Below are 26,568 nucleotides of genomic sequence, written 5' to 3'. Positions count from 1 at the left end.
TACAGATACAGGATCCAGCGTAAACGGAAGGAGAGACTTTGGAAAGGATACATGGTAAACCTTGCCAGGTGACAGAAATGGGACTGAATCCCAAAATAATAGAAGGCAAACATGGCTTAAAAGAGTATGTTCAGTCTCTAGGAATGGTCCTGTCCTCTCTCCAGAGGTACGTCACTGTGAGCGCAGATCTGTCCCTGGACGTGCCTGTACATCACTACCAACCCGGAGATTGTGTGTATCTTAGAACATGGATGGATGAACCGTTGAACAGAAGTGAAAGGACCTTTCCAGATTTTGCTCAGCACCTACGCTGCTGTCAGGCCTGAAGGAGTCACTCCATGGACGTGCCATAGCAGGGTTTAACCAGCCACATCACCAGAATGGACTGTCAAGCAACAAAAAAACCCTTTATGCTTGAAACTACCTCCAGAATCATGAAGTTCTACATTCAGGTTCTTGCATTATTGCCAGACAGCATATAAGTGAATGACTGAAATGCGACCCCAGATAAGACTGGGCTGTCTACAGGGAAGCTGGAGTCTGCTACTTGCCTCTCCTTTGTAGATATATGTTGAAATATGTTTTACAGATGTATAGAATTTGGCCTGTGATGTGGTATGCTAAATCCTCAGCTTGGGTGCGATCAGGAGGAGTCATGGACATGGAATGCTCATTTGAAAATGGTGGAAGCATCGATGAATGTTTTTAAGAAGAGTGATTGTTGGGTTTGTACCCTTTTCCCTGAATCTCCTCATGCAGGAATGCCTGTAGCTGGTATCCCCATCCCATTTGGGACTAGTGGGCATAACTTGTGGCTAAGACCAAAATACACTCATTGGAACGAGACTGACCTCCAGACCTGGGCAATACTGAATCCACACTCAGTGTGAAGTGTTTTACTAAAATGAAGCCAAGACACACCAAAATGGAACTCTGCTCTTTGTGGGGCCCTACCCACATTGTGATTGCTCAATGCAATTCATGAAGCTGTCAGAACTAACTAGCAGTAGGTACTGGAACATTCCACTGGGCACTGGGTGGTGCTGGATATGTGCCAGTGTAGCACAAAAAGCGTTACCACCACGATGGTTGGGTAGATGTACCACTAAGATGGTGGGATATTTCCTGATATGACTGACTGAGAGACTGGACAACAGTCGGTGGTGAACAACTTACCTGTGCAGATACAGGCGGAATCAACCACCCCTTACAGAGAGACCCACTGGGTTTCACTCTTCTGCTGGGTGGTTTATTTCTTGGCGAGGGGCTGCTGAACTGGGGAAGGCAGTGATAAAGAGATCCACAGGACTGGAAGAGATGGCCAAGGACACTGCAGGTGCCATAAACTGCACTCTGTACGGCAGAGACAATGGCCGTACGCAAGGGGACAACCCTTGGGTTCTCTTGGTGACTTCCAGCCTTGCCGGTGCCCTTTGCCTTCCATCTCACGCTGTCCTATGCTGTCCCACGGCTGCTGCTTTTCCCCGGCAGGCTGCAGGCACCCATCTGGCTTCCCCACCTTGCTCTCACCCTGCCCTTGCCACACATGCACTCATGTCTGCCCACCCTCACACGCTGTTCCTGCAAACACACACACATGGACTGATCTGACACTCCTTCTGGACGACGTCTCCCACCACAGCACAAGCCCTTGAGTGACATTTCCTCCTCCTGACCTCCAGTCTCCACTTTCCCAGCTGCACTGGCTGGCAGTGCTTCTCCCTCCTGCTCTTCCCTACCTCCAAGGAAAGCTCCACCACCGGGGAAACCACCCTTCAGGCGGGCATCCCGACCCGTCACCCTCCTGGTGGCCTTTCCCCTGACCATGCCACGGCCTCACCGCGCTCTTCCAAGGCTGCGAGCCTTTCAGCTTCTCGCATAGGCACGAGCAAGCGGTGTGCCTGCTGCTGTGCTGCCATGTTCTCAGGCTGCAGCGACGTGACAAGCAAGAAAGAAGCCCCTCGGTGGAGTGAGCCCAGGTCCTTAGGCAGAGGGGATCTCACAGCCCCTGTGCCACCCAGGGGCCTTCTGCTGGCCTGCCCGAGACACGGGCAGATGGAGCTTAACAGCACGTGTCCCAGCCATGAGTCAGGGGCTGCCCTACGCGCTGTTTCAGGCAGAGGTGACCTCACCGCCCCTTTCCCAGGCACATTGCTGCTGTTGGGCTGTCCCCTCCGCAGGCAGAACTGGCCTCACTGCCCCCGTCACAGCCATTGGCTTCCTGCTGGAATGTGAGTCCCTGAGACACAACTGACCACGAGATACCGTCCTCAGCCGTCACCCTCCCCGTGGCCCAGCACCCCAGCAGATAAAGGGAAGCTTCTCTCAGCAAATTTATCTCATGGATTTCCTACCTATTATTTTGGGTGGAAGAACATTCCTCAGGGGAACTGCTCTGTTTCTACTGGACCCTGTTTTGTCTCTGCTTCTGCGCCTCCGTTTTCCCTTCTTCCCCCTGCTATCCCATCCCAACTGAGCTCTCCAGGGAAGTGAGTCAATGAGTCCTAGAATATCTCAGGTTGGGAGAGGCCCCTGTAAAGGCCCTTGTCCAGCTGTCCTGCTCAAGGCAGGGTGAACTGGATGGCATCTCTCAAGGGCTCTGCCCACTTTGGCATCATCCACAGAAGGGTCTGAAAAGCCACTTTGTCAGCTTGTACTGGGAGACAATCAAGACATTCAACATGGTTGGCCCAACTGCTTGCACTGGAAGATGCCACTAGTCAGTGGCCACCAGGAGGACTTGACCACTGGTGACATTTGGTCTTGAGCCCCTGTGGCGCATGATGCACCGACTCTGGGAGCTGATTGAAGGCACGAAGACACTCGAAGACACCTTGTGGACACTTTATTAAAATCAAGCAAGCCTTTCATACCTTTGCAGGGGGCTGACGTGTCAGCCTGTAACTGTGCTCAGCAATTTTCCACTCTGGGCTCTTTTTTTATTACAGACACAGCAGTTCAGCAACTCCCTTTATCTACAAGGCCACAAGCTCTGCAGACCACTCCCTATCTTCAAGGTTCTCCTCTTGCTCCCATGGCTTCCTTCCAACAGGCATAACTGTGTCTCTCTCCCAAGGTCGGGTTTCGCTCCCTGACGCCGTTGAGCTAGCTCGACACATAGCCACAAGCCGCCAGCCAACTTCCCACCCACAGTGTCCTCCATTTCTTCACTCCAGAAGTCACCCATCTGCCTGTACAGAAAGTGCAGGAGAAAAAGTCAAACCCCTTGCAAAGGTGCAGGCACAAACCATCCCCTTCTTGCCTCAATACGTAGGGGTGCAGCAATCCCTTTGATGTCCCACAACTACCTGGAACTGGCTGCAGGAGTATTTCCACCATCATTTCCCCAGACACTACGGTGAGGATGACCAGCCTGTATTTCTCCCAATTGTCCTTCTTGCTTTTCCTGAACAAAGGCTGGATGTCTGCCTTTTGCCAGGACCCCAGAACCTCCCTGATTGCTCGGACACATTTGAGGGCACCATCCAGAAAGGGTGCCGTGATCAGACAGAGGCACTTGCAATGAGCCTGCCCAAGGCGGGTGAGATGAATCTCCCTGGGACAGTGGTCTTTGTTCCTGCAGTCACACACAGGAACGGCGGTGCCCTGGGAGGTGTCCCCAACTCAGCTGGCCTCATGCACTGCTGGCGTGGTTGAACCCCAGCCTCACGCACACAGGGGGGCTCAGAGGCACGAGCCCGTCCCTGGCACGTGCGGAGGCAGAGCACTGCAGCGGGCACAGTGACTGCCTGGCCTCCTGCTGCCCCTGCCAGAGGCTGGCAGCACCTCAGCCCGGGGGTGTCGCGCCCTGCTCGGCACCTCGCGGAGATGGCCCTCGTCATGAGCAATGGGCACGGGGACCTCGGTTCAAGGGAGCACGTTGCAGTGCTGCATTCAGGTGGTCTCCACAAATCCATAGCATTTGATGGAGGCCAGCACCGTCACAGAGTGCCCGTTGCCTGCCCCTGCCTGCGCTCACAGGACTGCCACGCAGCACGGCGGTGACCAAGCTGCCAGAGCACTCAGGCCTTACACCAAGGCAGGGGGTCAGAAGGGGAGTGCGGAGGTAGAAGGAGGACAGTATTGGAGAGCCTAAAGGGGTGGTGTTCCCTGGTACTGCTGCCATGCGAAGAACCTTTTAAACCTTCATCTATGGACACAGGAACTGTCCCTGCAGCCTTCCAAGAAAGGCCTTGGATGAAAGAATCCCAGGAAAAACATAGTGGTTTAATGGCCCTTTGGCTTTGTTAGATGAAGAGAGAGAGCAGGGCACCTTCAGAAAAGAAAATCACAGAGGGAATTAGAATGGGGACAACAAATTTATCAGAAATGAAATACCCTAAGAAACTAGTACAAATTCAGAAGACACTCTGGGTCTTTGATAAATTACATTATAAATGTTATTCAAAATTTTATTCCTTCAGAAGAAGATACAGTTATCAGTTTGCACATTGCACCCTTGAGCTCCTGGTTCCTCATGCTGTAGATGAGGGGGTTCACTGCTGGAGGCACCATCGAGTACAGGACTGACACCACCAGGTCCAGTGATGGGGAGGAGATGGAGGGGGGTTTCAGGTAGGCAAAAGTGGCAGTGCTGAGAAAGAGGGAGACCACAGCCAGGTGAGGGAGGCACGTGGAAAAGGCTTTGTGCTGTCCCTGCTCAGAGGGGATCCTCCGCACAGCCCTGAAGATCTGAACGTAGGACAGCACAATGAAAACAAAACAGCCAAAGAATAAAGAGGCACTACCCACAAGAAGCCCCACTTCCCTGAGGTAGGTGTGTGAGCAGGAGAGCTTGAGGATCTGTGGGATTTCACAGAAGACCTGTCCCAGGGCATTGCCTTGGCAGAGCGGCAGTGACAGTGTATTGGCCGTGTGCAGCGCAGCATTGAGAAACCCACTGGCCCAGGCAGCTGCTGCCATGTGGACACAAGCTCTGCTGCCCAGCAGGGTCCCGTAGTGCAGGGGCTGGCAGATGGCCACCAAGCGGTCATAGGCCATGACGGTGAGGAGAAAATACTCTGCTGAAAGGAAAAAGACAATCAGGAAGAGCTGTGCAGCACATCCTGAGTAGGAGATGTCCCTGGTGTCCCAGAGGGAGTTGGCCATGGCTTTGGGGACAATGGTGGAGATGGAGCCCAGGTCGAGGAGGGAGAGGTTGAGGAGGAAGAAGTACATGGGGGTGTGCAGGTGGTGGTCACAGACTACGGTGGTGATGATGAGGCTGTTGGCCATGAGGGCAGCCAGGTAGATGCCCAGGGAGAGCCAGAAGTGCAAGAGCTGCAGCTCCCGCTTGTCTGCAAATGCCAGGAGGAGGAACTGGGTGATGGAGCTGCTGTTGGACATCTGCTGCCTCTGGGCATATGATCCTGTCACAGAAGAAAAAGACAGTGATAATTTAGGGGAGACTTCTGCAAGCAAAATCAAAGCCATTTCCCACAGACCACCCCCCCGTCACACACAGACATCCCTCTCTTTTCTCGGAGACCTTCCTGCAGCTGTGTGGCTGCAGCCCTGCTTGGTGCTGGCCGTGTGGGCGATGAAGAGCAGGGCATCTGCCCACGGGCTCTTGACCAGCCAGCCCCACTCTGCAGCAGTGGGTGGGGGCAGGGACCAGTCCTGGTGTTTAACTTTGTCCTGTGAAACCAGTGCCAATGCAGAAGGGCTGGTCAGCATCTGCAGCGCCAGTGCTAAGGAATGGGAAGGGTGAAGGCATTTTAAGGGAGTTTTCGTTTTTTTCACAGCTCCCCGCCATCTCTCCTGTTTAGTATTCTCGCATGTCAGAAAAGCAGAGCATTTTTGCTGCCCTCCGGTGGAACAGAGTGAGGTCTGTGAGGCAAGAGGATTGCCTGTGGGTGAGTGCACAGTGAGGGGAGGTGGTCTGTCCATCTGGTTCCCGGTTTCTGTGGGCTTGCACCTTCCTGAGATGAATGGTGGCCACACTCCCATGTTACCCTGAAATACCACAAGGCACTGCTGAGAACAGACTGACCCACCACAGACCAGTAAAGGTTGTAGGCTTTCATCAGAACTCAGCATCCCACCCACAGCAAAGGATACACAGCTCATTTCACCCACCCCAACAGCGTTTTCTCCATCACAGAAACTCTACGCCTCTATGTGGGGCTTTCAGATGGTGCGAGGGGACAGGTTTCCATTCTGGAAGGCAACTCACTGCTTGGAAGGGAACTTCAAGGAGGTAGCCAAGTGCCCTAACAAGAGCATCAGGTTCAGGGAGAACCAGCCCATTGCCCAGCCCCACATAGGTCATTGCCCACAGCCCCACAGGTGAGAGGAAAGCTGGGACACCTGTTCCCATGGACACACCTGCAGGAGAGGACCCACAAGGTCAGAGTGTGACTCTGCAGCTGAAACACCCATCCCCAGAGAGCCTGACAGCAAGAGCTAGAGAATAAAACTAACCCCAAAAGGCAGAGAAAGAAGTAAAATTGCAGTGATGGTCTAGGTAAGAGTGTCCAGGGCGAGCGTGCCAGGCACTGAGGGCAGCGTTGCCCTTGCCCAGCTCTGCTCGCCACCTCCCACACACCAACATTGCCGGGCAGCTGCTCTCAGCCCCTGTGCTCTGCAGAGGGACCGGGGCACGTGGCTGCAGAGCTGCACCGCGGCTCTGCTGGAGCTCTGGCTGCAGAGGGGGTGGCTCACACCTCGGGACCCCCAGCCCTGAGGGCAGAGGCTTTGCTGGGGGGAGAGCAGCCAGGGGGATGCCTCAGAGAAAGGGGTCTGCACTGCACATGGTCAGAGAGAGCTTTCTGATTCTCCTTTCAACAACAATTCTGTCTGAAGTTTCCTATCAGTCCTTGCAATATCCTGGATGTCAGGAGATTTTCCTTGTGGGAGGTATCTCCCTGTGCCAGGTCTTTCCCTGTCAGCGCTCACAGACCACATCTCTGCCTCTGTACACTGGCCCCGCACAAACGTGCCTCTCTGCAGGGCACTGGCTGGGCGCAGGGTCCTGTCCGCAGGGGGAAAAGGGCAGCTCAGAACGACCCTGATGGCTCCAGCAAAGGTGCTGCTGCTGCTGTTCATAGGCGGAGGAGTGGCTGAGGGCACTTCAGGAGGCTCCTGGCAGACCTCCTCATCACTCACAGTTACAGCTGGCAGTCTCAGGGACATCTTCAAACTCGACATCTCCATTAACATTTCTGCCTTCCCTCTCCTGCCCCCAACAACAGAAAGCTGAAAACACAGATTGAGGAGAGCCCTGGATTTATCATAGCAATCCCTGCGCTGACCTTCGATACGAAAAGTCTCATCCAGACACATTCTGAGGGTAACCTATCCTTGTAAGCAGCGCTCAGCCATGCAGCACACTCTCAACAGCAGAGAGATCCTTCCCTCTCGGGGCTCAGTCCATACGCCCCCAGAGCTGTGGGGAGCTCCCCGGCAGGCTGAGAGCTGCCCCTGGCAGGCGGCAGAGCCCCTGCCCCAGCACACAGCCCCCGCGGCTGCAGGGACCCTGCTGGCAAGGACAGCCCTGGGCACCCCTGCCTGCACAGCCACCTTCACAGCCCTGCAGCCGGCCCTGGCACAAGGCAGCCCACATGCCCTGGCCCTCCCACGCTGCAGCAGGGAAGCCCTGCTCTGCAGCACACTGGCCTCCTCCACAGCAAAAGGCTCCCACACGGTCCCACAGGCTGGGGGGGCCCCAGCTGCTGCAGACCTGGCTAGCAACTGCAGAGGCATTGCCCTGCAGCCACACACTTACCGGCTCAAGGGCTCTGCAGATTTCTCCAGCAGGGAGCTCTCAGCAGCCTCCCACCAAGGTCTGCTTTTGAGCTCTCCCTGCCTCCCTCCTCTGCCCCTCTGGGCTCCCTCCAGCTGTCCCTGGGGCTGCAGGGGAACCTGCTGGGCAGCAGCATGAGGCAATCCCTCATGGGCCTTGCCTCACCTGGGGGGACACACTTATTTCCAGCTCTGGCAATTCCCTTACTAGAAAAAGTTTTCTGCATGAGCATCAACTTTTGTTAACCCTTCAGTAGCCAGCACAGAAGGAAGACTGCAGCAAAGGATCCAAGTACTCCTAAAGGAGCGTGTGTGTATGTGTGTGTCTGGTGGTTCTGCAGGCAGGGCGGGGAGGATGTCCTCAGTGCTTCAGTAAGCCCTGCAGAGCCCATTGCAGCACTTCATTGCACAGTCCGAGGGCTCAAGACTCAGCTCTCCTTTGCCCAGGCCACGTCTCTGCTCTGAAGCAAAGCCTTTGCACCCACGGGCTCGGGGACACTTGGTGCCAGGTTGCCTTGTGGCCAGGCAGAGCTGGGCTGGTGCCACAGCTGGGGGGCTTCAGCCCAGATGTGCAGCAGTGCCCTCAGCCAGGGGCCCACGCAGAGGCAGCTGGAGCCCGTCCTGTTGCAGACAGAGCTGTGACACTGAGGGAACCAAGTGCCAGGGCAGGTGGCAGAGCTCAGCACAGCTGCTCGGCAAGGACAGCAGCCTCCAACAGGTCCAACATTGAAAATGGAGTTTATGCTTGTGGGGCACTTCCAGGGCACCCAAAGGAGCGTTCCCTCCTTCTGCACAGGCCACAGCCTGCCAGTGTGTGACCTGGGGCCTGCACTCTGCTGCTCTCCTGCCTCACTCCCCCTGGGAGATGAGACTCCACCGTTTCTTTGCTCCTAGAACCAAGGTGGACACGAATGATGCAGGGTTTCAGATCCAGGGGAGCATCACAGCTGCTGGCCCATCTGGCAGCTGTGCTAGAATGCCGATGCAAAGAACCTGCAGACACCTAAAGGAGCATTGTCACTGTGCTGCCCTGTGACTGTCGGCGGGTGGTTACTTGACCACTGGCTTGCAGGATCCCACCAAGCCTCTGTCTCGCTGCTCCCCTCCTTCTTCTCTCACCTTGATGTCTATAGGGTTGTTCTCTCACATAATTCTCACTCCTCTCCCGTTGTGTTTTGTCCTTTCTGCCATAGGGTATCACAGAGGTGCCACTAGAATTGCTTCTTGGGTCAGGTTTGGGCAGGGACTGGTCCATTTTCGAGTCAAATGAAAGTGGCTGTTATGGCCATGGAGTCAGCTCTTGGTCTCTTCTCACCTCTGCCAGCCCTACAAACACCTCCAAACCACTCCCAAACCCCTGCCATGTCAACCCACAGGATCTCTAAATTCCCCAAGAAGATGTGAGGTTATTGATCCTAAGGCTTCCTCACGCTGCTTAAATAAGACTTTTCCCCTTCCTCTCCCTGATTTAGGTTATTTCAGAGCAGAGTTACCCTGAAGCACACCTGTGTCACCTGGGCCAAGCTCAGACATGTAACAACAAAAATAATAATGGGTACCAAGTGTCCAAGGTCACACGCCAGCAAAATATTTTGCTGCAGCGCATACTGGGGTGGTGGGCAGAGGTCACTGTGAAGGTGAAATGAGATGTCCCTAAGGAGAGCAATCCATGCTGTCCCTGGGACCAGAGACATGCAGGGCTGGACTGTGCAGTGCTGCAGGAGAAGGCAGTGCTGCCAGTGATGCCTCTGCAGCCCCAGAGGACATGTGGTTCTGGTGAACCTCATACCCAGAAAGGACAAGGTGCTTTTGATTGTGTCCTTGACCATGGACATCTCGTGATGTAGGAACACTTTGAAAATCATTGGTCTGTTTCTCTATTGCCTCACCACGATGAAAGCGATGACTTTCAACAGTGCTGGCTAACTGGGGAGGCCCAAGAAGGCTGAATGTTAGTCAAGTGGTGCCCACCTACAGCAAGGGTAGGAGGGAGGATCGGGATAACTACAGGCCTGTCAACCTGATCTTAGTGCCAGGGAAGGTTGTGGAGCTGATCATCCTGAGCGCCATCGCACAGGAGCCGCAGGAAAACCAGGAGGTCAGGACCAGCCTGCATGGGTTTATGAAAGGCAGGTCTTGCCTGATGAACCTGATCTCCTGCTGGGACAAGGTGACCTGCCCAGTGGATGAGGGAAAGGCTGTGCATGCTGTCTACCTGGACCTTAGGAAAGCCTTTTGGCTCCATCTCCCACTGCATTCTCCTGGAGAAACTGGCTGCTCATGACTTCCAGTGGTGTTCTCCGTGCTGGGTTAGAGCTGGCTGGACAGCCAAGCCCCAAGAGGGGTAGTAAATGGAGTGACATCCAGAAGACAGCCCATGAGGAGTGGCGTTCCCCAGGGCTCAGTGCTGGGGCCAGTCCTGTTTCAGAACTTCGCCAGTGACCCAGACAAGGGGATTGAGTGCACCCACAGTGAGTTTGCATACAACATCAAGTTGGGTGGCAGTGCTGATCTCCATGAGGGTAGTAAAGCTCTGCGGAGGCATCTGCACAGGTTGGATCATTTGGATGAGTCCAGTTGTATGAGGTTCAACCAGGAGAAGTGCCAGTTCTGTACTTGGGTCACAACAGCCCCACACAAGGCTACAGGCTTGGGCCAGAGTGGCTGGAAGGCTGCCTGCTGGGGAAGCACCCTGAGGGTGAGGGTTGACAGATGGTTGAGCATGAGCCATCAGTGTGCCCGGGTGGCCAAGAAGGCCAATAGCATCCTGTCTGGTATCAGAAAGAGCGTGGCCAGCAGGACCAGGGCAGTGACGAACCCCCTGTACTCGGCACTGCTGAAGTCAAACCTCAAACAACGTGTTTCTGGTTTGGGCTCCTCACTTCAAGAGAAACGTCGAGGTCCTGGAGCATTTCCAGAGAAGGGCAACAAAACTGGTGAAGGGTCTGGATCCCTGCTTGGATGAAGAGTGACTGAGGGGACTTGAGTTGTTTAGTGTGGGTAGTAGGAGGCTCAGGGGGGACCTTACTGCTCTCTAGAAGTACCTGAAAGGAGGTTGTAGATGGGGTGGGTAGGAGTCTTCTGCCAGATAACAAGTGACAGGACAAGAGGCAAGAGCCTCAAGTTACACCAGGAGAGGTTCAGATTGGATATGAGGAAAAACATCTTCACTGCAAAGGTGCTCAAGCATTGGAACCAGGGAGCTGGTGGAATCACCAGCCCTGGAGGTGTTTCAATAGAGGTAGATGCAATTCTTCATGGCATGATTTAGTGATGGAATTGGCCGTCCTGAGTTTACATTTAGATTTGATGATCTTTAAGGGCTTTTCCAAGCTAAATGATTCTCTGTTTCTGTGCTTCTATGATATTGCAAGCCTACCTAGACAAGTTGCTGAGAAAGTTGGTTTAGGTGACCCTGCCTCAGCTGGAGGGGTGGACGCGATGACCTCCAGAGGTCAGTCCAACCTGAAAAAACACCATAGAGCTATAAAGGCATATATAAAATGTGTCAACACAAGTAGAGGGGCTGAGCTGAAGATGAGCTTGTGGGAAATGGCTTGTGGGAAAGATATTTGACAAATCTGATGAAACAAGCATTCTTTTTGTGGTCAGGACCTAGGCCAGAATGAGGGTGATGGAGGGGTGTGGTATTGGGAGGGAAAAACGGTCTCAGGAACTCCTCATGCAGGAGGACGTGCCTGGCTGCGAGGGGCCTGTGAGGTCAGTTCTGCCTCTGGAGGTGACAGGCCAGCATCAGGAACGTGGCTGGGACAGTCCCTCTGAAAATGGACCCCATAGCCCCATCCAGGAGAAGGGCTGGGATAGGGGTTGTTTTTGCCTCGGGACATGATGGGACAGCAGCAGGCACACGGCTTGGTCATGTCCCTGGGAGAAGCTGAAAGGCCAGCAGCAGTTACGTGGTTTGGGAGACCATGTGAGTATTCCTTCTCTCTGGTGAGAGAGCAGAGCATAAGAAAAGGCTTCCTGGCTGCATTCCCTGCTGGAAGGGTATTTTCTGAGATGGTAAAGCTTTCCTGGGCAGGGGAAAACAGCAGGAGAGAGGAAAAAATGTCACCAAGTTTCAACTAGGAAAGCAGAGACTGGAGCTCAGCAGGAAGGACTGTCACTGCAGGGGTCCTGCTGCGGTGCGAGGGCTCAGCCAGAGGGAGCCTGGATCAGCCCATGGTTTGTGCTTCAAGGAACAGCCGGTGAGAGTGGAGGTACCTCAGCGAAGGTATGGCAATGTTGGGGTGAGAGCAAGGCAGGGCAGCGAGATGGTGCCTACAGCCTGCAGGGCAACAGGGGCAGGGCTCCAACCATGCAGGACAGCCTATGGTGGGGATGGCAGAGGGCACTGGAAAGACTGGAAGGCACCAGTAGAACCCAGGTCTGTGTCCCCTTGGCTGTGGCAGCTGTCTCTGCCTCTGAGGGCCATGACAAGACATGATGTCCTCACGGCACGGGGGCATCGTTGCCTCCTTGCAGCCCCATGGGGAAGCTGGACGTTGCTGTGCCATTGCTGTCCTTCACTGGGCATTGGATGCCCACCTTCCATGGTCCCCAGGAAGAGCCCTGAGCCCTGTGTGAGGGACAGCACCGACCTCTCCACAGGCTGCAGGTCACGGCTTGGCCTTTCTGCTTCATCAAGCAAGCCAAGGCTTTGCTCAGCAGCAGAGCTGCCTGCACAGCGCCTTTGCCTTCCTGCCCTCACAGCCTCCAAGGATGGGCTCTAACAAGGCCATGGGGAGGCTTTCTCAGCCATGGCCCTCAGCGGGGCCCATTAACGCTTCCAGGGGCTGTGGGCTTTGCTCCTGACTTGGTGTTCTTGAGAGGTTTCTTCAGTCTCCTCTGAACACCTGAAGTCCACAGCACCACAGCACCTGGGCTCATGACAAGGCAGAACGCCCTGACAAGCCCAGTCTCCTCCATCAGGGCCATCTGGTCTTCAAGTTTGGCTCCTACACTTCATGAGATAAGTTTCAGCCGCACAGTGAAAGAGAAAGGCAGGTAATGAGCACTTTGGGGAATTGATAGAAGGCTTTTCCGATTGCTATTGATGCACAGTGTCTCCTGAGGGGTGCGGACAGGTAGGAAAAGCAGTCCCTGGAGCTAATCCATGTGTGGACAGCCTTGCTCCTCAGCTCTCCAGCCCCACGATTTCTGTCCTCAGCCCCATGAGACTTACATCACTTGACATCAGACTTCTTCAACCAACTCTGCAGCTGAATATAGCAAATTCTTGGCAGTAATTATTGGCTGCTTTCCTTAGAGAACAGGGTGTACACAGGAATAAAAGAGGGATTAATTATCATGTGTGTGTGTGTGGGGGGGGTAGTGGGTTCGAAATTAATAAATGAAAAATACATTTCTCAGCTGTATAATTGTTAGTTCAAGCAAATCCCCATGAGGTCTATTGCCACTACTGAAGAGTTGCCCATAGGGAATATTACAGACACTACTGAAAGACAGTCCAGCTTTTCCTCTCTGAACCTTAAAGCAGAAGCTACATAGGTAAAATGGATTGGAGTGATCAAAGAGAAAGAGGAGAAAGGTATCTGGAGATGAACTTCTTAACCCATAGTTGTAAATCAGGAAACCAGGACATCAGAATAGTCCAATTGACTTCAATTTCATAGAAGGCGCGAACTTTCTGGAACTCACGACAAATATTAGAATGTTTTCAAATATTTTTTTTACACATGTATCTGTAGAAATTCTCCCACTTTGATCTACCTATACCCAACAACTGGTACTAAAACCAGCACAGACTCTGCCTTCAGACGCCAGCTTCATATCTAATGCCATTCCAATTTGCACAGCTCTCGGGGCTATTTCTCACACTTCTTCCTGCAAAGCCTTCATGGCACCTGCAGGGTCCTTGGCCATCTCTTCCATTGCTGTGCATCTCGTTATCGCTGCCTTCCCCAATTAAGGAACCGCTAACCAAGGAGTAACCGAGGCCACAAGCAGGCTGATGATCTGGGCTATCATTATGACACCCATTACATCTGAGAAGCTCATAGGCCACTAGGAGGCACGTGGCCATGAAGGCGAGTTTGAGGTCCCTGGAGTGTCCCGTTCCCTTGGGGGATTGGCCATCAGCAGCCCAGCTGGTTATGGCTGCAGTAGGAAAGGCACTTGGACTCTGAGACAAAGTGTCATTTCAAATGGCCTTGGTTAGAGCAAACTCTCTACACACAGAGACAATCGTGTCAGCTGTATGCCGTCCCTTCCGAGGCCGGGAACACGGAGTTTACAGCGTTGGGAGAGTGGTGCAGCAAGTGGTGCAGATCCAGCCTGCAGAAGGGTTATCCCACATTGTCTCCTGTGAGCTCTAGAAGTGTTTTGTGCCAGGGAAACCCATTCTAGTCATCACTTCTCGTGTTCTAAGAGGAGATGTTCACTTGGGAGTTGGTAACTGCAGTCCCAGACAAAGGTAAGGGCGTGCGGTTGGCCATTCACCAGCAGCTTCCTGCAGATTTCTTCTTCCAATATGGCTTGTTCTGCAACCCAGGGACACACTCAGCACAGCTCAGCCTGAAGGCCAAGAGGTACGTGGAGCACAGCACAGGCCTGCTCAGGTTTCCTGTGACACTCATCACTAAGTCCTGCATGTGCAAAGGTCTTCTGCTCAGATTCTCTCAACCTCCTGACGAAGGTTAGAAGGAGAACGACATCTCCTTTAGACCGCTAGAGAAAGGGACCTTTACTTGAAGGCCTTGGTTGAAGGGAAAGTGGAAGATGATCTGCAGGAGCGGGCTGGAAACTAGGACCATGCGTGGCAATCAGTTAGCTGAAGGGAATGTGCTCGAGCTTGGAGGTCACTAACCCTGGGAAGACAAGGAGTGTGAATAGACACAACAATTAACATGCTGAGTCATGCTGAGAGCGCATAGGGGAGTGGGGGACGGATGCTGGGAAGGAAAGGTAACACCTTGCTGTTAATTGATGGTAGTTAACCATGAGTTGGGGATTGCCTAGTATGCAATGCTTAGCTTCAAGAACCAATCTGTTTAAAACGCGCAGCTTCAAGAACCAACTGTTTAAAACATGCAGCTTCAAGAACCAATCTGTTTAAAACGCACAGCTTCAAGAACCAATCTTTTTTAAAACGCGCAGCTTCTGAAATGTATATAAACTCATGCTACTGTACAATAAATTGACGTTTGCTTGTATCACCCTGCGTCCCGTCAATCCATCGCAGCAATGATCCCTGGCCAACATGGCACAAACGCTTTCTGGACTTGTTTTGAACAAAAGACAAGGCAGGAATGGTGAAAAATGTGGACGGCACCTTTCAGTCAAGAATGGGTGACTCTGGTAAAGTAGAAATCAAGAGCAAGTCAACAAGACAAACTGTAGCAGGGCTGAGTAGAGAGGAAAGATCCCCTCCACCAACCCTTGGGCAGTGCTCTTCCTAATGCAGCCCAGGATGCCATGGGCCTTATTTGAAAGGTGCAAAGCCAGGAGAAGAGGAGGCTTTGGGGACACCTAATAACAGCCTTCCCATATCTTCTTGGGTCATATCAGCAGGAAAAGGCAGCCAGGGTCTTGCCTCTTGTGCGTGATGGGACTGTGAGGGCCAATGGGCATCAGCTGAAGCAGGGGAAGACAATGTCCTTCCCCATGAAGACAGTCAAGCAGTGGAGCAGATGTCCCACAGAGCTTGTGCCATGTCCATCCTTGGAGCTTTTCAAGCCCCACTTGAAGGAAAGCCTGAGCTACTTGCTTCAACCCCATAACTGATCGTTCTCTGAGCAGCACGTAGGCCTGGACACCTCCGGAGGTCCCTTCCAGCATGAATGATTCTGGATCTGCATCCACCATGGATCTTGCCTTCATGATGGCAGGGAAATCACTCCGGTTTCCAGCAGCGGTTGAAGCCTAACAGAAAGTGTGTCAGATGACCTGCGACGTTCTTTTCCCACTCCAAGCTTTGCTGCTCAGATGCAGGGCTGCTTGGCTGCTTCCTATGGATTCCTGTTCTTCACCCTTTCCTACCTTTTTCCCTCCTTTCCCATGCACAATTGCTTCTCGGTGACCACCCTTGTATCCTCCCATGCAAGTAGCCCACCTCTCCTTTCCCTTTCCTCCCTGGCCATTGGCTGTCCTCCTTTGCTGATTCTGAGATTTTCACCATAGGTGGCCACTCAGAAGAAGGATTGATCATCCCCCTTGACTCAGCATCATCCCCCTTGACACAGCACTGTTGTGGCCACATCCAGGTGATCTGTGCCTGGGCTTGGAGGTTTCTCATTCTGGAGGAGGGAGGAAAAACTGGAGAGGCTGTGGAGGATGCCTGCCTGGATGGAGCCTGTGGAGACAGACTGAAGGTCCTCAATGTCTTGAGACAGGCAAAGGGGAGCCTCAGGGCACCACAGGAATAGCATGCACCTGCTTGAAGGGGGGTGTCACAGATAAGGGAGTGATTCCTGATAGTGACAGGAAGAGAAAACCTCCGCAAAGTGCTGCTTGGAAAGGTAAGATTGGATGTGAAGAGAAAGAAATGTCCATCGGAGGGTTGCCCTCTGATGCCGGAGTTCACCCAGAGGGTGCCTGGATTGTCCCATGGCTTTGAGCTTCAAGGAACAAGCAGGGATGAGGGGAGAAACTTGAGAAAAGGCAGAGAAATGCGGCTGTGAGGGCTGGGTAGGAAAGCAAGGAAGAGTCCAACCCCCAGAGCGGAAAGAGGTGCCACAAGGACAGTGTAGGGCAACTTGCAGTGGAGATGGCCCAGGGCTGCAGCAAGGCCGAATGGCCCCACAGGGGGCTGAGGCCTCTGTCCCCCTGGCAATGGCAGCTGCCCATGCCACCAAGGCCTGTGACAGGAAACTGGATTTGGAGGGTCTTCTCTTCTGCCCTCCAAGAGCCTGGGGGTCAGGGCTTGGCCTTTCTGCTTCATACAAAAATCCAAATGTGTTTTGCAGCATTACAGCCACCGACACAGTACCTTTGCCTACCTGCAGGTCTGGCCTCTAATTAGCTCCTCTAACGAGTCCATGGGGACGCTTTGTCAGCGATGGCCCTCAGCGGGACCCATCAATGTTTGAAGGTATTTTCAGTGTTGCTTCTGACTTACATTCCTTGAGTGGTTGGTTCAGCCTGCTCTCAGTCGCTCAGGTTCATGGCAGGAGCCCCCAATGCCCTAAGGAGGTATTTGCCTTTTTGTCATTTCCTTCAAGTCTTGAAGAGCTGTGCAGCTAATTGAATCTGTTCCATTCACGTAGGTAAGAGAGAGGATTTCAAAGTGCATTTGAAAGGAATTATTTTTCATTTCATAGGTTATATTTTGCTCCTGATTAGGTTAGAGAGGAGGTTCTAGCAGCAATCTCCAAGTGATAATGATGCAGAGGATCTCCTCAGGATATCTGGACTGGTAGGAATCGCAGTCCCTTGAGGTCTGACACAGGATGGACAACCTTGCTCTGAATGTCCCCAAGACCACCCTTTTTCTCATTGTCCCCTGGGACTCACATCCCTTCTCCTTACATCAGACTTCTCCCCTCAATTCTGCAGGTGGGTGCTGCAGCTCCTTTGCACCATCCCCACCTGTTTGCCTTAGAGGACTGGCTGCACACAGGTGCAGAAGAATTATTCAGATCTGCAAGCAATGTCAAGAATGATCAAGTGTCATAAATAGGCCAACAGCCTCCACAAGCAGATGCCAATTCCAAGCTGTCTCTGATGAGGTGCCTTTCTGCAAGGGACACTCTCGTGAGAAATCTTTTAGGCTGTTAGATACAGAAAGATAGATCTAAACACAAGGGAAGAGCTGGGTAAGGAGACCGTTTGGCTGCAGGAAGACACGCAAGTTTTTCCTTCCTGAAGCTGAAAACAGCAGTACAGGTGAGAGGTACCTAAAAGACCAAAGACTAAAGGGAGGAGAAAAGTGGTGAATAACTGAAAGAGCCTTTGCTGAGACAATCTGCTGAAAAGATGACTTCAGAAGTCGTCACTGTCTCCTGCCCAGGTGCAAATATGTTAAAGATGAGAGAAAATAAGGGTGTGGTATAACCGTAATAATAATGGTGAAGTTCTGGTATAAAATCAATATTTCCTTGAAGCATCGCTTTTGAAAGCTCCTTGAATTGGCAGAGGTCACTTGTGAGAAAGGACAAGTCAATGTTGCAACTGTCTTGGAAGGAGTCCGTAACTGCAGCTCGGGGAACCACAGGCTGCACAACCCCCCATGGTGAGGGGTGTGCCACCAGTTAGAGTCTCCTTGGGTGACATTTCTGGCACCTGGTCGGGTAACTGTCCAGGTGGATTTTCCAAGGGTAAATCCTGCCTCGCCAACCTGACAGCCTGCAGTTGTGCTTGAGGAGCTCCACAGTGGATGTCATTTCCCTCAGCTTCAGCAAAACTCTGCCCATGGTCTCCCTCAGTGTTCTTCTGCCCACGTGAGGCCATGACACTCTGGGTGCGAACAGAAGGAGATGGGTAAAACACCAGTGGGATGGTCAGGCTGAGAGAGCAGTGGGGAAGGGCTCACACCCCACCTGGAGGCCACTGGGACATACTGGGGCAGTGTGGGCTGAAGAGGGTCCTATTCGGAAAGTCAGCCAAGTAACGACAATCACACCAATGTGGCTATATGTCATCCTACTTTATGTAGCAACTTTTTCATATTTATACTTCTAATACACTGTTCACGTGTCAGCTGCCTGACAGTCATTGGTTGTCGGTTACGTATTCATGTTACCTGTTGATTGGTTGTCATGCTGCAAGCGCCTAATAAGGATGTGCTAACCTAGCGGTTTTCATATCTTGCTTGGCATCCGGCCTTCTTCTTGTACAATGCTCATTATTCTTTATTCTGCCTATTCAAGGACAGTACAAGATCTTCAAAGTAACTTTGTAATCTGCAGGCCAGGGTTGTCCAACTCCTGCAAGGGTACAGTATGCCCTCGTTCTGCCAAGAATTCCCCTACATGTTACCGAAATCTCAGAATGAAGAACTTATCGACACCAATGTGATGTAGATAAGCAGACACTTCTTTATTGACGGCTGGGTGCGTGAGTGAGTCCTCTCACGATCAACGCACGCCAGATCTCAAAATCAAACACCATATATAATACTTATCATACATTTTCATTAAATATTCATTCATAATCATAACATTTCCCAGAAATCATTAACATATTCTCCTCCCATATCCGATTCCGCGCAATAAAGCTTAGAAAGATCCAGAAATGGGTCTGGGGTACGATTTGGGTAGGTGGTATATGAGTCGGTGGTCGTGATCTCCCCCTGCCGGAATTACCTTTTACTAAAGTTCATGGTTTCTTGGCAGGTAACTACAAGCTGTTCCAGTCGACTCTCCCCAGTTCCCATTAATCCTACATTCTGACATCTCAATATACTTTCTTTATACAGAAGACTAGTTAGATACAAAGGAACCTTTCAACCCTAGAGTTATTACCTATGTTTTAAGAATAGTTCAAGGCCCTTCTTCTAGCCTTGATACAGGACGTACAGAAGATCTCATAGCAGCTTTTACTGTGCAACTATAAATTTCATTAAAAATATTTCTTATCCTTCTATTCTTCAATTTTATAAAATGATTTTATAAAATCAATAAATCAATCAAATAAAGTTAATCAATCTTAACTTATTAACAAATCGATAACATTTCCCCCCTTTGAAAGTGTTGAAAATCATTATTTCAATACTTTCACATTATTCATATATATTTAGTTTCAACATATTTTGGTGATGGATCATGTCTTGATAAAATAGTTGGTACTTCTCTCATAATCATACGATTGACTGCAATTCTATTGGTAAACTGTTTCTTCAAACATGCATATACTAGCATGCTCATCAAAAAGACAATTAATAACAAAAACAAAGTTTTAATTATAGATTGTATCCAAGAGCTCAAATTCCATCCCAGTTTGCTAAAAATTTTCCCAAGTCAATCTTCTGACATATCCTTTTAAATTGCTTCAGTTTCTTTTTCAATTTTTCCTAATAGGTCTAGATCATGTTCCACATCCTGAGTGACATTTGGAATGTGGATACAACAGTGGTCCAATTTATCCTTGAGATATCCACGTACTCCATGTTCTTTAAGTAGGAGCATATCTAGTGCCATTCTATTTGTAAAGTCATTCTGGAGGTTGCCTGTAATTATATATTCAATTCCTTAAACCCCTTTTTGTTAACATATGCTAATTTTTCCACTTGACCAGTTAACTTATAAAGCCATGCTCTGTTCCTATATGAAGCTATAGGATTTAAAAGTGATTCAAGTGCCTAGCCAATTTTCACTCCTGTAGATGGTTCATTCCAATTATCATCATTTGTCTCGGATCTCTTTGTTCGTTTTAGTTCTAAATTCTCTAGGGATCCTCTAAATGGTGATTTCTTCCAAATCGGACACAATGTTGGCATACCTAAGGTAATTTGTTTCACTTTACCATCTAATGGTAGATGAGTTGTCCAGGTTCCATCACTCAATGCCCAAATTAAATGTCCTGGACTTCGAATAGTAGATTTTCTACAACTAAACACAGTTCCTCTTCTGACTGTAAAAGTACTGGTTAAATTGAGAGTATTCTTAAGACCTCGACAAAAACAACCATATTTCAAAACAGCGGCCAGCGGAGGAATTCTTTGGATTACTAAGTCTGCATTACTGCAATCATACACTTTTTTCACAGTTCCACCATGGCACTATTTTATTTTCCTTCTCTCCCAATGTAGTTGACCTATCATCTACCCAGGGTAATACTAAAAAAACCTTTCCATCCCAGGTAAAACACCAAGAAGTTCTGGCCATATACTGAAAATGGGAGAATATGGACATAGACCATATAGAGTCCCATTGTTCTACTAATTGGATACCTTGGCCAGTTTTATTACACTTCCGTTTCATGATACTTCTGCTCACATTGGTTTTAAGCTGTTCATCATAAGAACACCATCCCACAGTCTTAAATCTCCCTATTTTGGTAAAAACATGATTGAACAATTTTTCACAATCCACCAGACTACCTGGAGTTCTCCACTGTTTTTTTTTTTTGGTGACTTTCACTTGCTCATATCATTGAGTCACTGGCCTCTGTTCACAATAATGGGTTTCATTTTTATGTTCCAGGTTAGTCAAATTCATAGTTAAAATTCCCCATGAAATAGATTCACCTACTGCCCTCAGTATTGGCAAACAAGCAGTGATCTGCATGATATTTTGTAAATTGGCAAATTCTTTAGTCAATCCTACCAACAAATTTTCCTCAGCCATTTGCTTGGGAATTTCAATCACTTGTTCTGTTTCTACTTGTCTTTTGTTCCTGTCCACCAAGCCATCCCATGATCCCACCAACATTACCAACCAAAAAAAAAATCCAAAAACCAATCATAACCTGATATAAAAAATTAGACATGTTTCAAAGTCAATTTTAAGTCTCTGGGTCATGATTAGCAATCTTCCATGGAGTAGATGCTTTCTTCACGGTGCTTTCTTCACTCGAGTATAATGTATCCAAGCATCCGATTCTGCAATTTTGATAGCTGTAAAAGTGGTTAACAGTATCTGGAAAGGTCCTCTCCAGTGCTCCTGCAAAGGTTCAGAGGTCCAAGTCTTCACATAGACATAGTCTCCTGGTTGGAAATCATGCACTAAATTTTCCAGGGATAAAGGTCTATTCCAAATTACTACACTCCAAATCGCAGCCAAAGTTTTCCTTTTACATATATGTTTAGATTTGGTTCTAGAGACTCATATGGTTTTCCATATAATAATTCATAAGGACTGACTGAGGTTCCACTCTTTGGCTGTACCCTGATGTGTAATAATGCCAATGAAAGTGCCTGAGGTCACTTTAGACTGGTTTCTTGACAAATTTTACTTATTTGTCATTTCAAAGTTTGATTCATCCTCTCCACTTTTCCACTAAATTGTGGTCTCCAAGACGCATGCAAATCCCAATTAATACCCAATACTTTGCTAACACTTTGGACTACTTCAGCAACAACGTGTGGACCTCTGTCAGAGGAAATTCCAATAGGAACTCCAAATCTCGGAATTATTTCTTGTAATAACCACTTCACAACCTCTTTTTGCTTGTGTGGTGCGACAGGGAAGGGCTTCTGGCCATCCTGTAAAAGTATCAACCCCTACCAGAATGTACCGATACCCATTTTGTCTGGGTAATTCTGAAAAATCTACTTGCCAATAATCTCCAGGTTCTACACCAGATTTCAGTCTACCCATTTGAACCTTTTTCTTAATCATTGGATTATTTTGCAAACATACCTCACACTTTGCAGTTATCATTTTAACTATTCCCAACATCTTAACTGATACCACTTGTTTTCGTAAAGATGTTACTAAAGCTTCTGCCCCCCAATGACATTCTTGGTGCTTTGCTTGAATTATCTCTCTCATTAAAAGAGGGGGAATTACTACCTGTCCATTAGGAGTTATCCACCATCCAGCTAAGTTTTTCTTAGCATTTAATAACTGACCTAATTTGTCATCTTCCTCTGAATATCTCATTTTTTCCCTAGGAAGGGTTACTATTTTAGAAGGAATTATTGCCATTTGCGATGTTTGTCTCTTTGCTACCTTCTTTGCTGTTTTATCAGCTAAATTATTTCCAATTATTATTTTTGTATTTCCAATCTGATGTGCTTTACAGTGCATGATTGCTACTTGATCTGGTTTTTGAACTGCTTGTAATAATTGTAAAATTTCTGTTAAATGCTTAATGTTTGATCCTTGAGAGGACAATAACCCCCTCTCTTTCCACAAGGCTCCATGGACATGCACTACCCCAAAGGCACATTTTGAATCAGTCCAGATATTTACTCTCTTGTCTTTGCTTAATTCTAAGGCTCGAATTAAAGTGGTGAGTTCCGCTTTTTGAGATGATGTAGTACTCGCCAATGCTCCTGCTTCTATAACTGTAGTATCTGTTGTTACCGCATATCCGGCGTATCGGACTCCTTGCTCCATAAAGCTGCTTCCATCAGTATACAATTCCCAGTCTGGTCGCTCCAATGGTACATCCTTCAGATCTTCACGACTGGAGTAAACATACTTGATGGTAGCCAAGCAGTCATGTTCCAGTTGTCCTTCTTCCTGTATGGAACTTAAAAACACTGCAGGATTTACCAGGTTAGTTGTCTTTAGAATCACATCATCTTGTTCAGTCAGTACTACCTGGTACTTCATCATTCGGCTGGGAGACAGCCAGTGTCCCCTCTTTTGTTCTAAAACAGTTATCACCATGTGTGGGACGTAGACTGTTATTGTTCTTCCCAAAGTTAACTTCCGAGCTTCTTGTATGAGCATCACTGTTGCTGCCACTGCTCGAAGGCAGTTTGGCCACCCTCTACTCACTGTGTCAAGTTGTTTAGAGAAATATCCGACTGGTTGTTTCCAGCTTCCTATCCTCTGGGTTAACACGCCCAGTGCAAGGTGTTGTCTTTCATGAACAAACAACTGGAAATCTTTGGTTAGATCTGGCAGTCCCAAGGCAGGTGCAGACATTAAGGCACGTTTTAACTCTACAAAAGCCTTTTACTGTTGTGGGCCCCATACGAAGGGAGAGTTCTTTTGGGCCTCGTACAGCGGTTTAGGTATTAGCCCATAGTTCATGATCCAAAGGTGACACCACCCAGTCATTCCCAAAAATGCTCTGAGCTCATGAATATTTCTCGGCTCAGGTATACCACAAATAGCTTCTTTGCGATCTTTTCCTAATTGTCGTTGTCCTTTTGAAATCTCAAAGCCCAGATATATCACAGTCTGGCAGGCTATCTGGGCTTTCTTCCTGGATACCTTATACCCATTTAGTCCCAGGAAATTCAAGAGGTCAATAGTCACCTGTATACAAGTAAATCTTTCTTCTGTAGCCATCAGTATGTCATCCACATATTGTAAGAGTAAATGCCCAGGTCTTGATTTATCCTGTTTCCAGATTTCAAGTTCCTTTGCTAACTGATTTCCAAAAATAGTTGGACTGTTTTTAAATCCTTGGGGCAATCTAGTCCATGTCAGCTGCATCTTTTGCCCGGTTTGAGGATTTTCCCATTCAAAAGCAAACAGTTTTCTGCTTTCCTTTTCCAAAGGTATACAATAAAAAAAGCATCTTTAAATCAAGCACTGTAAACCACTGATAATTCTCCCTCAATGCTGTTAACAGTGTATAAGGGTTTGCTACTACAGGATAAATATCCTTAACTATTTGATTTACTGCTCTCAAGTCTTGTACCAGCCTATATTCACCTGAAGGTTTTCTGACTGGTAAAATAGGAGTATTATACTCAGATTCACATTCTTCCAAAATTTTATACTCCAAAAAATTTATCAATCAATTTCTTCAATTCCTGTCTCACTTCTGATTTGATTAGATATTGTTTAATTCTCACTGTTCCTGCACCTTCCTTCAAATCTATTTTAACAGGCTCTGCTAGTTTCGATTTACCAGTAATATTTGTTTCCCATACAGTAGGGATCACTGCCAAATCCACCTCTGGTGGAATTTCTTGTTCCTTTACCTTTTCTTGTATCATCAAGATTTCTCCCGTTTTTGACTCAGGTATTTTCAAGAAACGTTCTCCTTCGTCAAAAACAATCTGTGCATTTAATTTGGATAACAAATCTCTTCCTAAGAAGGGTATCGGACATTCTGGTACATACAGAAATTCATGTGGAATTATCTTATTTCCAAATTTCAAATCCAGGGGTTGCAGGAATGGCCTGTTTTTGTTCCAGTTTTTCCTTTACAGGTATTTAATAAAAAAATGTCACTCCTGTATCCACTCCCAACCTCACAATTTAAACAACATTTTTTTTTCCACTTTCTTATTATCAGAAGTTATAGCCATTACCAAATTATCTCTAATAATTAGCTTACATTCATCTTGCCAATCCTTTCTTTGTCTTAAATAAAAAAAACAAATCCACATCTGGCATTTTATTCCATTTCCCTTCTCTTTTACAATACAGCATTAACTACAAAATAGTGTTATAATTCAGTGTCCCCTTCATGGGCCACTTTTCCTGATCATCCAATATATACAAAGGCCACCAATTATTACAATACTCAAATTATTACAATACTCAATCATCTGACTCTTTTGCAGATCATCCTGTAAATTTCCCCAATGTGCCAATAAACATCCCAACAAAGAATTTTTCGGGATTTTGTCATTTACAGCAAGATTACCCATGCTTTTACTTTTAAACAACCGAGTTAACTTAGTTGCCATGGTGTAATTACTCACAGTACAATACACAATTACTCAACTCTGTCACTCCGATCCGCAGATCCACACTCCACACTCGCTTTCATTCTCAATTACACGTCTCACCCTTACAGCCACACTCACACTTTCCCACAGTTACTTTAAACAAACATATAACACAATATTATACCTCTTAATTTTCTTCTTAATACACAAACACAAAACCACAAACACAAAAACTTCTTCTAAGTTTTTGTTAGAGGCACTACCTTAGAGAACACTATAGCATATAGTTTCTCTTGTTTCCACTTTTGTCCAACCCTGCAATAGCTTTCGCTTATGTCTTACGGGCAGACGCCTAGGCTTCCACTTCCACAAGGATCCTTTTACTCCAACCCTGCGCAGCTTTCACCGCGTCTGACAGGCAGACTTACTCAGTGAGACTCAAACTCACTGGTGGGTCTCCAACCCATTCCTTACCATACACTTATTATAGTGGGACTCCCCCTCACTTTCTCTAGTGCACTTACTTACTTTAGTGGGACTCCCACCCACTTACTACAATTAAAAAAAGAAGTGTCTTACCAAATATCCAGGGAACGTCGCGAAGAGCCTTACGGATCGGGGATCGATGGGTATCCCCGAGAAATCCTTGTTGCCGGCTGGAACCGATCAGGTCCCCGACTCCTCCAGTCTCCTTCAGCGAGGTCCCATCTGGGTCGCCAAAACTGTTACCGAAATCTCGGAATGAAGAACTTATCGACACCAATGTGATGTAGATAAGCAGACACTTCTTTATTGACGGCTGGGTGCGTGAGTGAGTCCTCTCACGATCAACGCACGCCAGGTCCCAAAAACAGATTCCATATATAGAACTTATTCATACATATTCATTAAGTATTCATGCATAATCATAACGTTTCCCAAAAATAATTAACATATTCTCCTCCCATATCCGATTCTGCGCAATAAAGCTTAGAAAGATCCAGAAATGGGTCTGGGGTACAATTTGGGTAGGTGGTATATGAGTCGGTGGTCGCGATCTCCCCCTGCCGGAATTACCTTTTACAAAAGTTCATGGTTTCTTGGCAGGTAACTACAAGCTGTTCCAGTTGACTCTCCCCAGTTCCCATTACTCCTACATTCTGACATCTCAATATACTTTCTTTATACAGAAGACTAGTTAGATACAAAGGAACCTTTCAACCCTAGAGTTATTACCTATGTTTTAACAATAGTTCCAGGCCCTTCTTCTAGCCTTGATACAGGACGTACAGAAGATCTCATAGCAGCTTTTACTGTGCAACTATAAGTTTCATTAAAAATATTTCTTATCCTTCTATTCTTCAATTTTATAAAATGATTTTATAAAATCAATAAATCAATCAAATAAAGTTAATCAATCTTAACTTATTAACAAATGGATAACATACACATCCCCCTTTTTCTTTTTGGACAACCCAGGCTCTATCAACAATTGATTCCAAATCTTTCTTCATACAGGAGAAAATACAACAAAAGATAACAAGCACAGCAAAGATAACAACAAAAATTTAATCCCTTCCATCAATAAGGTTTTCTACCAGCCAGTGATTCCCCATCCCTTAATTAAGCCACTCGTCATA

The 26,568-nt window shown here is 48.4% G+C and overlaps 2 protein-coding genes across 2 annotated transcripts in view; one reads left to right on the top strand and one right to left on the bottom strand.

Annotated features, from left to right (window-relative positions):
- LOC308057202 (olfactory receptor 14A16-like) overlaps positions 1–26,568 on the top strand; it is a gene marked incomplete at its 5' end in the record, with an annotated part of 209,659 nt that overhangs the window by 84,797 nt on the left and 98,294 nt on the right. The gene's annotated exons all lie outside the window — the stretch shown is intronic.
- Positions 4,405–5,382, bottom strand: LOC308057234 (olfactory receptor 14A16-like; the record flags this gene model as incomplete). Its single annotated transcript, XM_080411354.1, has 1 exon — positions 4,405–5,382. Exon 1 carries the CDS (start codon positions 5,344–5,346, stop codon positions 4,405–4,407), a length of 942 nt encoding a protein of 313 aa, XP_080267480.1. The 5' UTR covers positions 5,347–5,382.

This window comes from Falco punctatus (assembly GCF_963210335.1).
Source record: "Falco punctatus genome assembly, contig: scaffold_40, whole genome shotgun sequence".
In the NCBI taxonomy this organism is placed as follows: domain Eukaryota; kingdom Metazoa; phylum Chordata; class Aves; order Falconiformes; family Falconidae; genus Falco; species Falco punctatus.
The sequence above is the reverse complement of the archived record's forward strand: the minus strand, read 5'-3'. Positions and strand labels throughout refer to the sequence as shown.